Source organism: Fonticula alba (assembly GCF_000388065.1).
Source record: "Fonticula alba strain ATCC 38817 unplaced genomic scaffold supercont2.3, whole genome shotgun sequence".
Lineage (NCBI taxonomy): Eukaryota > Rotosphaerida > Fonticulaceae > Fonticula > Fonticula alba.
In genome coordinates, this window is record NW_009242973.1 from 2,602,244 (window position 1) to 2,616,340 (window position 14,097).

Genomic DNA, 14,097 nt, shown 5'->3' on the forward strand with positions numbered 1-14,097 from the left:
GGGGGGGGGGGGGGGGGGGGGGGGGGGGGGGGGGGGGGGGGGGGGGGGGGGGGGGGGGGGGGGGGGGGGGGGGGGAGGGGGGGGACGCCGGGTGCGTACCGGCATACACGTCAGTGTCGAAGGGGGGTTCGGCCCCGGGCTGAGAGCCCCGAGGCCTGAGGCGCAGATGAGAGATGCAGCGCGACCGGACAGGGGGGTTGTGATTATTTTTTTTCCCCATCCCTGCCCCTCGGGAAGGGGAGATTTGATGCGCTCCACCGGCGAGCGGATCGGACTGCTCGCGGGGTCGAGTCACCTCTCCCCGCTCGCCCGCTGGCCCCAGAGCACAGACACACCAGCCGGGGGCCCGGGCCCGTGGCCCCCCGTTGTGTGTGTGTGTCTTTCTTCTTTTCGGCCGCTTGGGACCGAGTAATTAGCCAGAAAATGGCCCGGCCCCCCCCCCCGTTCGGAGCTAGGCAAGGGCCCGCGAGCCAGGCGGCAGTGAATCCCGAATGGATGCTCATGTTCGTCAGCTTAGCGACATAGGACGCCCCCGGCGCCGGCTCATTAGACCGGCGGCGCTGGGGGCCCACAATTATGCGTTCCAGCACGGGGCGCGCCCCGTGTCTTCATAAGGGTGTGTGTATGTGTGTGTGTGCGCGCGAGTAGGGGCGCGGAGTGAAGGGAGCCAAGACGGGGCGGGGCATCGCCCGGGGCCCCAAAGAAGAGCAGCACGCGAGCTAATCTCAGGCGACGGATTGGGCCTTTGGGGCGTGGTAGCTTGATCCTTCCCCAGGTACTCCCGGTTCTCGGGGGCGGGTGGCCGGCTGAACTTCCGGCCTCGGGTGGAGCCGGCTCGTTTAGCGGAGAAAAGGCAAGCGAGCCCGGCAAGCTGGCAGGGCGTGCGATGCGCCGGCGGTGTCTGCCGCGAGAGCGGCTGGTTCAAGCCCCCCACAGGGCGGGGGCCAGGTCTCGGCATTTCGAGTCGACCGAGTGGCGAATGCTCCTTACGTGCGCACTCCCGCCCGGGGGGGGGGGGGGGGGGGAGAGATAGATAGCGAAGGCGAGGGAGGGCCTGACATACAGACTCCGGTCCTGGGAGCGCGACAGAGGGAAAGGGCGCCATCATGCGTGACACGGCCGCTCGAGGTCTTCGCCCAGTGCCCGGCCTGGTCTGTCTCTCGTGCCGTTGCCGGGCAGGGAGGCAGCCGAGCCCGCGGCCGCGGGGCCCAGTGGGGGCTGCTCCGCCGCCTGCAGGAAGGTGGCAAGTCGGGCCGCTTTCCCTGACTCCTGCTTGGCTCCGCGGGCTGACCCGGGTGCTGGTGAGCAGGGAGTAATTTTACAATCTGGCCACTTCGCCGCGGGCCCCCTTGCTGCCGCTTACAAGTGAACTGAAACACCCCACCGATATTGCACACGGCCGGGAGTCCGCTTGGCCCGGGAGGAAGGGGAAACCACCTTCGCCGAGGCAAATATACAATATGCCGCTGGGGCACAACCTGCCGCCCTTGTTCGTCTCATGCTCGGGACGCTGCACGCCGATGTCGCGACCGCCGCGGTGCCCCGGGCTCGGAGGCGTGCTGAGGCCGCCCTTGAGGCAGCTCGCAAATGCCCCTCCCCATTTCCCCCTTTCACTCCCCCCCCCCTCCCCCGCCTGCAATCCCGGCTGGGGTGTGGGGCACTTGAAGCCATCGAAGTCCCTAATCTCCGGATGGCTTGCGCGGTCGAGCCATGTCGCCGGACACGGGCCAGCCGTCTTGCCATTAGGCGGGGCTGGCCACTCGAGATGAGCAGCCGGCCGAGAGGTGACCCTCTGGCTGGGCCTGGGCCTGGGCGCGCGTGAGTAAAAGAAAAAAGCATTCCCCGGTAGGAGTGTACCAGGGTCGCAAAGGACAAGGGAATCGATCGTGCGAGCTCTTGGAAGCCGAGATGGCCTGTAGACCGGAACATGGACGTGGCTATGCTCGCTTCTCATTTTCCACGGGCGTCCCCGCGAAAGTGCCTTGCCCCGCGAGCCACAGGACACATTCTCCATCGGCATGCTTTTCTCTGTCGCCTGTCTCTGCCAGTTTGTATCCTCCTCGAGGCAGGAGGGTCACCACCTTCCGCCGAGGTATGCGGCGGGGGTCCCATTTCCGGCTGGGCATGGCTCACGGTCGACGGACGCTCCGCATGGGCGGCTGGCGACCGGCGGTGCCTTGCCTCGCGCTCTCGAACGCAATCCGATCCATGGCCCTATCGCGGTCCTGGCCCCGGTCCACGGAACAGGGCCCATAGATCCAAGATGCTCGGGCCTCCCCCTCGGCGGACTCTCCATCAGGCCTCCTCGTGCCCCTGCTCAATGGCCAAGTTACCCCGGGGGCGAGTTGCGCCGGGGGGAGTCGGGGCAAAGGAGGCTCGGATGGAGCCAGAACCAAAGGAGAGTTCGCACGCATGCTGGGGACATGATGCCTTTGGGCAAGATAATCAGCATGTACCGCATCCGTGGGCTCCCCACTGGCGCACTCAGCCCGGTCCAGAGCACTTCTCGCGTACTCACCGACGCACGTGCGCTGCCTGGAGCATCGCCAGGAAGTGTTCGCCCCCCGGTCCCCGGCCCCGCTTGGCCGGGTACCATCTCATCGGCATGCATGTGGCGACTGCGTGCCCGCTTGGCGGCGGCCCAGGCCCCACCTTCCGCGAATCGGTCCAATGGCGCCCGGCAACTGGACTTCACCATATCCGAGTGGCCAGCGGAGTGCGAGGGAACCGGGCAAAGGAGGCGACGTGCAGGCGGGAAGACACATCCCGCTGCATGCAAGCGCATCCGCCCCCCCGCCCCCGAAGGATGCCGGTCTTCTTGGAGCTATGTCTAGCCATGTGTGAGAATGCCTGCTTGCGGTATATTAGCTTTTAGAGGGGGTCGCCGGGCCAGGGCGCATGTTAGCCCCCGCTCGTGCTGCGGCCACCGGAGGGGGGGGACTCTTTGGGGCGTGGGCGCTCGCACGCGGGGCCCGGGGGCCCGGGGGCAGGGGCGTTGATTGCCCGATACACGGAGCACATGGGCGCGAGGGAGGGGAGGCAGTGGCGGCGGGGAGGCCCGAACGAATATTATACTTCGCACGGGTCCGTCCCGAGGCCAGATATGAGCGTCGATTGTCTCGATCAGGCCTCGACCCTCGGTCCCGGTGGGCCATGTCTCAGTTCGACCGCCACAGGGGTCGAACTTACCAGGCAGAGAGGCTCCTTCCGGGCGCATGCCATCACGGCCCGGCGGCACCTAGGGTTATGCCCGTCGACAAGGCTCCCTGATGATGTTCATTGCGAAGGTGGAAAGTAGAAAGGCATGGGCGCGCGTGTGCGCACACAAGGGCCTCTACACGAACACATACATGCATGCACACATGCACACATGCCCCCAGTCGTTCATATGTCACCCCACCCCCGGCCGCTCTCCCCGGCCCGCCGAGGATGGCGGGCCAATATCTGTCCGGGATCGAGGTGGCCGAAATAATGGTCGGACTTACCGGTGGCCCTGTGCCGGGCAGCCCGGACCGCATCAACGTGGACATCGCCCCCCCCCCCCCCCCCCCCCAGGCAGGAAGGTGAGAAGATGGTCAGGCGCGTCTAGACCGTTCTCGATCCCTCTCATCACCCACAAGCTGCCAACTCAGGCGATTGTGGAGTAATGTTCCTCCGTGCCTTGATTGTGGGCCTGGGGCCCTGAATGTGGGCGGAGGGGCCGCCGGTCTGGATGTGCCCCCCTTGTGTCCCGAGGCAGGGTGGGGGCAACTCCTCGCGCGGCTCTGGCTCCTCTGTCCTGCTTTCCGCGGCCCTTGAAAGTCCCGAGCACCACATTGACAAGGACAAGACTGGGGGGGGGCTTTTTTGGTGCACTCCGGGAGTCTCCTGGTCGCCCTTCTGGGGTCCCCCCCCCCCGGCCCCCGATCCCCGGGGCCAGGTGCTTCAACACCCCCGACGCCGGGTCAAGGCGAGATGGCCCTAAACGGATCCCATTGCGCACAGAGGCATTCGTCTTAGAAGCGTATCCACCTCCTGAACTCAGTCAGCACGAGGAGCACGAAACACACACACACACACTCACAGAGGGAATTAATTCACCAAGGTACACCAACACCAGCCTTGGGCTTTTTTCACCGATCTGGGCTTTCGGCTTACGTGAGACACCAGCAGGGGCAGTTAATTCCCCCACCTCCCCCCGCCCCCCGCCCCCCCCCGACTTCCCTTGCCCCGCTTTTTGAGCACCTCTCCGCCCACCGGATCTGGACACACCATATGCGCTGCATATACCCACGGACACCTCGCCTTCCCATATTCACATGAATGCCCCCCCCCTCCCCCCCATCCCGATGCCCGGCCACAACTGCAGGGCCCACACGTGCGTGCAGCAACATTCACCTGCACAGGGGCGTGAGCGGGTCGTGGACGCGGATCCAAGCGGACCGGCACATGCTCCGGTGGGCATCGTCTCAGCAATGTCGGGCTGGAAGGGCAGGGGCGAAGAGCCGATGTCCGCGAGGAGGGCCTTGGCTAAGCTCACCCTCCTCGATGTCATCGCGTGGTGTCGGACTGACACAGGTGGGCTCTTTGAGACAAACAAATCCCCGCCCACTCCTCGAGCGTGAGCATTATAGGGCGAGGGCAATCACATCCGCGCGCACGCATGCACAAGCACAAGCGCTAGAGGGATGACGGCTGGCCTTGGGGAGCCCGTTAAGCTTGCCCCAAGGGCCGAGGTGCGTGGCCTCCAAGGCACGAAGCAGACACGCATGATCCTCGGGGGGGGGGGGGGGGGGGGGGGAAGGAGGCATGAAAAAGAGAACGCTATGGCCATGGGAGAGGGGGCCTTAGATGTCGGTTGAAGGATGGTCCCCCCCCCTCCTCCTCCCCGGAGACTGGGAAGATCGGATAAGCAGGGGCAGCAGCTGGGCCCTCCATGCCAGCCCCGATCGGGGCGGGCTGCGTGACATTCTGTGAGCCCGAACAAGCCGAGCCACTTTTTCCATCCGCCCCTCGGCCCGCCCCCGCCCTCTTTGTCCGTCCCAATGTCTTACCAGGTGTAGGTCTGGGCCTGAGTCGGGACAACCCGACCCTAAAAAACCCTTCCCTTCCTAAAAGCAATGCGACAAGGGCAAATTGGGTCAGTCCCGGGGGGGGGGGGGGGGAGGGACACACATGCGAGCATGCTGTCCGCATGTTTGTGTGTGCATGTGTGCGCGCGTGCGCGCGTGCGTGTGTGTGGGTGCGTGGGTGCGTGGGTGTGCGAGGGCGAGGTGTGGAGAGCAGGGAGCCTGAGAGGGGAGGCAGAGAGAGAGGGGGGGGGGGGAGGGGAGGGGGTGGACGAATGTGCTCCCCGAACATCGAGATATCCCCCCGAACGAGGGCGAATCCCAAGCAGCTGTGAAGAAGGAGTGAGGGAAAGAGCAAAGGACAGCCATCTATATTAAGGGGGAGGGAAGAACACGAATCCGGGCAAGTAGAGCGGGCCTGAAACACAAGGACATGGAGGTGCCCCGTCGGCACCTGGAGGAGAAGCTGAGAGACGGGATGCGAGAACACCGTGCCTCAGAGCTTCACGATGATCAGTTGGCGCTCGGCGTCGTACTCGCAGTTCTGTGCCGCGAAGGACTTCGACGCATAGAAATCACGCAGATCATGGATATCGTACTCGCGCGCCTGTGCACCAAGAGGAGGCCCAAATATGCGCAAGAAGGGATGAAGGAGGGATGGCCAGCAGACCAACGAAGCACATGCCCAGCCAGGCAAAGCAAGTTGCAGGTCAGCATTCGGGACGGGCACGCAGAGGAAACCCAGCAGCATGCATGAGCACTGTGTGTCAGTGCGAACATGCGGCACAGAGCAACGAAAAAGACTGTCCTAGCACGGGGGAAAGAGTCGCCAACCCGCGGAGTTGGGAGAAAGCTCGACTGTCCTGGACAAGCCTACTCTCCCCATTCCTCCTCAGCACACACACACACACACACAGGAACACGCGCGGACGCATGTGCGCGTCAACATGCACAGATGTGTGTGCGCGCGCGCGCGTGCAGCACGTGGACATGTGGGCGATTGCAATCGCGAGTCGACCCAGTCATGGTGCCTGGGCGCGATCGTCGTTTCACACGCGTGCTTGCGCCCGCCAATGGTCCCCCCCCCCCCCGCCGCCCGCCCGGCAAAGCCTCGCCACCCGGCCCGGCGCCCTCTGGGCATCCGGGAACACCCCATGCCCATGACACACCAACAGCCCGTCGGCCAATCACAAACGCACCTTCGACTCGAAATCCTCTGCCCGAAGCTCCAGCACACTGACATCGGCCCCGGCCAGGCGATGCTGCTGGAAGGAGTACTCCTCGCGGATGGCCGACGACAGGAGGAAGGCCAGCAACTCGGTAGACTCGTACCCGAAGGAGAGGAAACGGGCAAAGGCCCGGCGCATCTGCCGACCGACAGAGTGCTTCTGCGCGCTGACGAAAGACTCGACACACATGCGGATGGCCACATTGACATCGTCACTGCGGACCACATCACGCAGGAACATCCGCGCGCGCGCCTCACTCATGCGGATGATCGATTCAATCAGACGCACAGTCACCGGGATGGAGTCCGTATGGGCGGACTCCCGCCGAAGAGCCGCATACAGGTGCGCAATGCGGTCCTCATCGGCCGAGCGCAACCGCGGCCGGACATTCTGCCGGGCAAACATGATGTACTTCCGCAGGGTTTCATTGTCCAGGAGGTCTTCATCCACCCCGGCCGCCGAGACACTGCTCACCGTGCCATCGGCATTCAGCTGGAAGCTGTCCACCTCATCGGTGCCGGCCACAAACTCCGGATGGTAGCGCAGATGGCTGTCCACCACGAAGCGCGCCAACTTCCCATCCAGCACCGGATCCACCGTATCCCGAACGACGCACAGAATGTCGAAACGCGACAGGATGGGCTCCGTCAGATCGACATTCTGCCCGAAGGGCAGCGACGAGTCGTACTTGCCCTTGATGGGGTTGGCCGCGGCGATGACAGCACACCGGGCATTCAGGGACGTGACAATGCCGGCCTTGGAGATGGAAATGGACTGCTGCTCCATGGCCTCATGGATGGAGGTCCGGTCGGCGTCATTCATCTTGTCAAACTCATCGATCAGACACACGCCCCGATCGGCCAAAACCAAGGCGCCTCCCTGAAGGGTCCACTCCCGGGTAACCGGGTCCTTCTGCACCGCGGCCGTCAGACCGACCGCCGAGGCACCCTGCCCGGTGGCATAAACCGCCCGGTGGGATGTGCGCTCGACATACTTCAGGAATTGGGACTTGGCGGTTCCCGGGTCACCAAGCATCAAGACATTGATGTCGCCACGGATTCGGTGCTTTCCATCGACATTCTTCTCGACGCCGCCGAACAGCGACAAGGCCAGCGCCTGCTTGATGTTCTCATGTCCGAAGATACCAGGAGCAATGCTCTTGGCGATCTACACAGGGACAGCAGAAAAGCCGGAACAGGAGGAGCAGGAGCAGGAGCAGGAGCAGGAGCAGGAGCAGGAGGGGGGGGGGAGGGTATTGGCAAAGAGCATCGGACAGTGTGCCAAAGCCGCAGTCGGGTGCCGACCGACAAGCAAGCAGAAAGGGTGAGGGGGTCAGCCAAGAAAAGCGACGCATGGGTTGACCGGGAGAAAACAAAGCAGGGGCAGTGCGACCAAATTCGGAGAGACGGGGGGGAGGCGACAGGCAAGGGGGCGGGGACAAGCGCCAAAAAGGGCACCGAGGTTCAGACCCGAAAGAGGTGGAGGCTTTGCGCAAGACCATGTGGAGACGCACCCGGTCGCCGATCCGCTCATCCTGCGCCAGCTGGCGGATTTGCCGACGGTCCTCATCCGTGAGGTTGTACGCCATCAGATGGTCCATGCGACGGATGACATTGTTGGCCTCGATGATGGTCTGGAACACGGGGAAGCCATTGCGCGCGTGCAGGGCCGCATCAAAATTGTTCCGATAAATGCCGATGACCTCCTACATGCACCAGCCAGCCCCCGTGCAGGAGAAGCAGACAGATCGAGGGCCCATGATCAAGCAAGGGCGGGGTACACATGTCAGTTGGATGGAGGTCCAATTGCCGAGGGGAGAGGGCCCCAGGCGAAGGGGACGTGCAGGTGGCGTGGGGAAGGAAAGGAGAGAGGGGTGAAGCAAATGCAAGCAGGGTCATCGGGGGAGGGGGGGGGAGGAATGTCCGGCACGCACCACCTCATCTCCAGGGCGCGCCGAGTCAATGAGATCGCGAAGGAGAATGACATCCTTGTGCCGGGGGAGGCGCCCAGCCGGCACGGTACCCGGACTTTCCTGGATTGTGATCTTCTGGAAGTTGCGGTACGCCGTCTTTGGTCGGAGAGGCCACCGAAAGGCGAGGGGGGAGGGGAAAAAAAAAAACAAAGCGAAAAGGTGAGACACAGACAACTGAGACAGTGGCAGGGACAACGGAAGCAGGCAGCAGGGCTACCGGGCCGCGGCCACCAGCAGTGCCTTGAGAAAAGAAGGGCCACGAGGAAGGTGGCGCACCTGCTCCATGTTCACGGTGAATGGGCCCTTGGACTCGCATTCCGGGCACCGGGCGATGGTGATCTCGTCGCCATCGCCGCTCTGATAGTACGGCCCGAGGACAGCCGTGCACTTGGCGCAATCGAACTTCACATATCGCAGCTGAGGGAGGACATTGGTCCGGCGGGTGACCACGCCTGACACTCGGACCAGGTGGTTCAGCTGATTGTGGCGCAGGTCGCGAAGCTTATCGATGACTGGGACATCGGAAATGCGGACATGGACTTCCGGATGGATTTGGTGATAATGCGGGAACATGGTCAGGGTAAACTCCAGGGCCACCTCATCGAAGATGGCAAGCATCTCGGTGGGCGCCAGGCCCAGGAACTGCGCCAACACCGGGCTCTTGTGGTAAAGGTGCTGCCAGGACACATCGAAGCTTTCGCGGTTGGCTGGTGACATGTCACGGCAAACGGAGCAACCGACAGGCGGGCAGGCAGTGCATATGTGTGAATGGGGGGCGGCGGGGGGAGCAGAGGAGGAAAGGCCAAGGGTTGAAGGAGAGAACCGAGTGGCGCCGCGAAGAGGGGCAGGGCGAGGAGGCTTGGGGGCGCACCGTTACACATCTCCTTGATCCGGTGGGCATAGACCGAGGTGGCAAACTCATCCAGGTAGGAAGAGATGAAGGCCTGGAAAGCCTTGCGGATGGCATTTCGCGTGGCCTGGAGCTGAACCCACTCGCGGGGAGCATATCCACGCATGTCATCCAGGTTGTCGAGAGACACATCCTTCTACGGGTCCGGGAGCGGGTAGACGGGATGATCGAAGGAGGGAGCGGGGAATCGGGAATGGGGGGTCGAGGTGGCGGGGGGGGGGAGGCTTGGTGAGTCGGTCTATCGGAAAGAGAAAAACAGACAAAGCAGAGGCGAGCAGGGAGAGAGAAAGAGAGGGAGAGAGGGAGGGAGGGAGGGAGACAATGACAAGAGATGATGGGGAGGGAGATCGTACCATGGCCTCTTCCTCATCGAAGCCGGCCTGGACTTGCATGGCCCGATGGGCGGTGGCCATGCTATCGTCTTCGATGCGACGCCGGCGGAGTTCGCGCTCGTGGAAGCCCTCGGCATCGGGGTCATCCGAATCGAAGTCACCGTCATCCTCGCCGAGACCATCTTCGAGGGGGGGGGGGGAGGGGGAGCAAATTTGGCGGTCAGGCGAAGGGGGCTCCCACCGGTGTGTGCTGGCAAGGTCCGAGAAGCAACGCACCCTCATTGAATGCATCATCGCCAAGGCCGGCCGCCAGGCGGTCAGCGCGGCGACGGTCGCGCGCACGCTTCCGGTTTTCGGCGTCCGCCAGCCGCCGCTGGCCAATGTCCATCTCACCATAATTGGTGTCATCAATGCCACGGCCTTCGTACTTGTCGAGCTCCGGGTTGACACGGTAGTCCCTGTGTGGATGTGGGTGCATGTGTGAGCGCGCCAAAAAAAAAGAAGCAAGGGGAAGGCAGTGTCATCCTGAGGCAGACAGGGGGGGGGGGGCGGGGCGGGGGGGGGGGGGGAGGGAGGGAGAGGGCCAACAGAGGGGGATGAAAAGGGGATACAAAGGATGGCGAGAAAGACGCACTGCTCCATGTCATCGCCAAGAAGATCCTCGCCATCATCTTCCTCATCCTCGAGGTCGTCCCCATGCGCCGGGGCACCGTAGTCCACCTCGGGCACGGCATCCTCAAGAACTACGCCATCATTATCGTCAACATCCGCGACGGGGGAGTGGTCTTGGTGGAAGAAGTCCGACGGGGCGTCGCTGAAGAAGCCGCCGCCCATGGGGGAGGTGGGCGCATCGGTGAAAGGGACCGTGCTGCCGGGGCTAGTGGGCTCGGAGTTGAAGGAACCGAAGGAGGTCGGAGCCTCAGCCGCGTCGGACGACACGTGCCAATCAGTCCGGCGGGGGCGATTCGGGTTGGACTGCAGCAGGTTTCCGTCAGAGGGTGGCAAAGGAGCAAACTGGCAAATGGCCGGGCCGGTGGGGAGGTACCATTTGCGACGAGTCGGGAGAGGCCGGAGCGGCAGGGAGGAGACAGAAGGGTTTGCGGGTGGGGGTGGGCAGAAAGGGAGAGAGACAGAGAGAGAGAGAGAGAGGGCGCGAGAAGGAGGGCGAGAAAAGGAACAGAGGCCCGGGTAAAGGAAGAGGGGGCAGGAGGTGAGTGGGTGAACTAACAAAGCATGTTTCCACTTTCGAGGCGGTAGCCGAAAAGAAGCGGGATCTTGGGGAGGATGCCCCGAGGAGCCCCCGGGGAGGGGGGGGGGGGCGGGGACAAACACAAGACACCGAGACCCTCGGAGAGCCATCCTGCAAGCCCCAGGGAAGGGTGCTGGCGAGGAAAGGGCGGAAAAGCGGACATCAACCCTTCCGGTGAAAGAAAGAAAAAAAGCCGGATCTCTTCCAAGATCTGGACCGGGTTTCTGCCCCAACGGAGTTGATAGGGGCGGAAGGGGTGGTGGCAAAGGAACAGGCAGGCCAGGTGCACCAAACAGGCAGAGGGGCAAGGGATGTTTGTTTCCAGCGCGTGGGGTGTGCCCTCGTGTGAAGGGAGGACCGGATAAAAAAATGGCCGCGACGAGCGGTGCGTACGATCGGGGGATTCATACCGGTAACGGTCATATCGCGTGACGAGGAAACGGTGTTCTGGGGTGGCGCTTTTGCCAGCCGTTCCCACGGCCGATATGCCAATCTATCGGGCCATCGGCTGGCACGTTGGACCATTTCCGTTCGTAATTTCTGTCGGCAGAAGAGGAGGGGGGTACACAGGGCGGCGGCGGGTCACTGATCGAAGATCGATCTGAATAGATTCCCACCCGCCCCTTCTCCCTCCCCCCCCCCTCCCCCCTCCTCGCCCTCCCCCCTCCTCGCCCTCGCCCTATCCCGCTTCCTCGCCCTATCCCGCTTCCTCGCTCGCACGCCCTGCCGGATGGCTGCACATCCGAACAAGCGCCCGCGGCCGGGGTCTGGAGGCTCGTCAGCGGGGCTTCAAATGGAGGACATCGTTGTGCTGATCTCCTCGGACAGTGATCTGTCGGATGTCGATGTTGGCGGGCCGCCGCGCCCGGTCCAGCAGGCTGTTGCTACCAGCTCCCTGTCTTTCGGTGGGGAAGATCTCCTGGCCAGCCTTCGCGCGGAGGCCGCCGCTTCAGCCGCAACAAGGCCTTCCATCCCCACGCCGTCCTTCTCCGCGGACGACCTCCTTCCCGGTCGGGCCCATCCGCCAGCCGCAATATTTGATTCCCGGTCGGCGCCTGCTCTGGACAGCGGATGGTCTGATGCGGTGCCCCCTCTCGGCCCGAGCCTGAATCACGGATCGCGGCCGGTCTCCCCGTCACAACAGCCCAGACAGCGGGCCAATGTTGGCTCCAAGCGTCTGTCCGGAGCCGCGGCCCGGTCAAGTACGTCAGCCGCCCTGGCCCCGGATACGGCTCCCGCGCCGCGAATTACGATTGACCGACGGTGGGACATCCCCCGATCGAAGGTTCGCCCTTTTTCGTGGCCTTCACTCCTGCCCTCGCTGGAGGAACTCATCAGAAAGTGCGCCTGGGTCGCTGACATTTTTGAATGTCTTCCTTGGGCTCCTCTTCCCCCCTCTTGCGGCGGCGTAGGGCAAAGTTCGTGACGACCTGGCACCTGCCTTGATCGAGAGCCTGGAGCACATGTGCGATGCCAAGTTTTTTCCCTCGATCACCCGATCGGAGCTGGCATACTCGCTGCCGCCGCTTCCTGGACTTGGGTCCGGCCCCGCGAGCGTGCCCCCAGATCCCGTACAGCCGGTGGATCTCGATCTCCAGGAGTTGACGGCCCTCTTCCCTTCGGGAAATGCCCACCCCGGCTCGCGACTCAGTCAGAGGTCCCTCCCTGTGGCGCGATCCCTGCAGGTGGTCATCTCCGAGCCGCTGAATCTCTATCCGGCCGGTGCCTTCGAGACGAGCTCCTCCCTGACAGTCCCAGTCACCTACACCCTGGCTCTGGTCACCGCGCGGGAGTTCGCCGAACCGGCTTTTCGGGCCACCCTCCGAAGGACCCTGGCCGAGTGGGCGTTCGCCGCGTCGCCGCGCAGCTCGCTGCCCTGGTGCACGGATGTGCCGGGCTCCGGGACCCGTCCTGTGCCGACTGGCTTGCGAGACTTTGACCCTTTTGTGGATTTGTTTTCCTCCGGGCCCGGTGGGCTTGGTCGACAGTCGCCCAGTCGCGAGGCGGGTACCATTCAGTCGCATCGCCGCCATGCGCTGCTCATTGTGGAAGGACGTGCGGTTTTCGAGAAATCCCTGCGAAAGGCCGCTGCCGCGCGCTTTGCCTCGGCCGCGGCCGAAGTTGCCTCTCAAGGGGCCGACCTCTCGAGTGGCCTCTCATCTGGGTATGTTCCGATCGGGGTTCCACCTTTGCCATGCTCCCGCTTGTCACGCATTTTGACCTCGGGACTTCAGCGGCTCGAGTGATGAGGAGGAGCCGACCGATGCACCTGGCGACCTGGGTACCGGCAGGCCGGCGCCCATCTTGACCACCACTCAGTTTCGCCAGGCACTTGTTCATCTGCAGTTGGACACCGGCATCCAGCTGGTGGAGACCGCTACCCGCAAGGAAAGTGTCCGGAAGCTCCTTGCGCTGGTGTATTCGTTGATCCGGAAAAACCGGTTCGTCAATGATCATGGTCCTTTTCTTCTTTTTTTTCTTTTTTTTTTTTGGCGGACAGGGGGGGGCACTTATGGCGTGCATGTGTCCTAACTCCATGCTTTCGATGTGCGTGTGCGTCTTTGCACGTGCACTGGGATATGCTCTTGTCGCCGGTGGCCGTCAGGCGGGTCGGTTCGGATGTGGGCCAACAGCACCTCGAGGCTTTTAAACGGACGGCCACCTCAGCCGGCCAAGCACCAGCCGCCGTCTTTTTGAAGAATGCATTGATGGTCCGTGCCCCTTTGGCCCCATATATCGCCTTGACATCACTTCTTTTCGTTCTTTCCTTTTTTTTTCCGCCGTCCCCCTCATTGCCGGGGGCATGCACACATTCGCCGGCACAACCAAACAGACAAACAAGCTCACATAAACCCACCTTGGGCCACCACTCGGGGGATAGATGATTCCCAAGGTGTCGGAGGATGTGGCCGATGCAATTGTCATGGTATATCCCTCATTGGCGGCACTCATGCGACAGTATGAGAGCCTGGTCGGAGTGGACCCCGGGTCGGACCCTGGGCGCGTCCGCCAGGCCGAGCAGCTTCTTGCAGACATCATCCCGCGCAATCGTCTTCGGCCTATCGGCCTCCCCCTTTCGAAGGTCGTCTTCCAGACAATGTATGCTCGCGGCCGAGACGGAGCACAGCGCTTTGTGGCGGATCTCTAATTTGCCTCCCCTGTCCGGGCATTGGGGGCCGGCCACGCGTACCATCTACGACGCTATCTAAAGGGATGTATTTTTTTGATGCTTCTTTGTGTGGTGCATGTGCACACACGCGTGAAAGGGGGACGGGGAACAAGGAAGTTGGGGTTGGGGCGCCGTTTCCGGAGCTATTGTACAGCTACCATCCTCGTGGTAGGGGAGGGGGAGGGGGG

General features: G+C 63.3%; 2 protein-coding genes across 2 annotated transcripts; one reads left to right on the forward strand and one right to left on the reverse strand.

Annotated features, from left to right (window-relative positions):
• Positions 1 to 5,395: 5,395 nt before the first annotated feature.
• Positions 5,396 to 10,611, reverse strand: H696_02335 (minichromosome maintenance protein 2). Its single transcript, XM_009496232.1, has 10 exons — positions 10,537 to 10,611; positions 10,126 to 10,466; positions 9,768 to 9,949; positions 9,513 to 9,673; positions 9,121 to 9,295; positions 8,526 to 8,956; positions 8,211 to 8,345; positions 7,791 to 7,982; positions 6,248 to 7,444; positions 5,396 to 5,655 (listed from the first exon to the last, which is right to left on the reverse strand). Exons 1-10 carry the CDS (start codon positions 10,537 to 10,539, stop codon positions 5,545 to 5,547), a joined length of 2,928 nt encoding a protein of 975 aa, XP_009494507.1. The 5' UTR covers positions 10,540 to 10,611; the 3' UTR covers positions 5,396 to 5,544.
• Positions 10,612 to 11,387: 776 nt separating this feature from the next.
• H696_02336 (hypothetical protein) lies at positions 11,388 to 13,964 on the forward strand. Its single transcript, XM_009496233.1, has 5 exons — positions 11,388 to 12,025; positions 12,153 to 12,904; positions 12,975 to 13,181; positions 13,346 to 13,451; positions 13,622 to 13,964. The coding sequence occupies exons 1-5, from the start codon at positions 11,471 to 11,473 to the stop codon at positions 13,886 to 13,888; spliced, it is 1,887 nt and encodes a 628-aa protein (XP_009494508.1). The 5' UTR covers positions 11,388 to 11,470; the 3' UTR covers positions 13,889 to 13,964.
• The last annotated feature ends 133 nt before the right edge of the window (positions 13,965 to 14,097 follow it).

What these genes read in the sequence shown, in the direction of transcription:
- H696_02335 (XM_009496232.1), bottom strand. An exon ending in TCGATGAGGAAGAGGCCATG is followed by an intron (nt 9,296 to 9,512) that starts GTACGATCTCCC and finishes CCGGACCCGTAG; the next exon opens with AAGGATGTGTCTCTCGACAA. An exon ending in CAGAGGATTTCGAGTCGAAG is followed by an intron (nt 5,656 to 6,247) that starts GTGCGTTTGTGA and finishes CTTGGTGCACAG; the next exon opens with GCGCGCGAGTACGATATCCA.
- H696_02336 (XM_009496233.1), top strand. Translation starts at nt 11,471, where the DNA reads ATGGCTGCACATCCGAACAAGCGCCCGCGGCCGGGGTCTGGAGGCTCG. An exon ending in TCGAGTGGCCTCTCATCTGG is followed by an intron (nt 12,905 to 12,974) that starts GTATGTTCCGAT and finishes TCGGGACTTCAG; the next exon opens with CGGCTCGAGTGATGAGGAGG. An exon ending in TTTTGAAGAATGCATTGATG is followed by an intron (nt 13,452 to 13,621) that starts GTCCGTGCCCCT and finishes CTCGGGGGATAG; the next exon opens with ATGATTCCCAAGGTGTCGGA.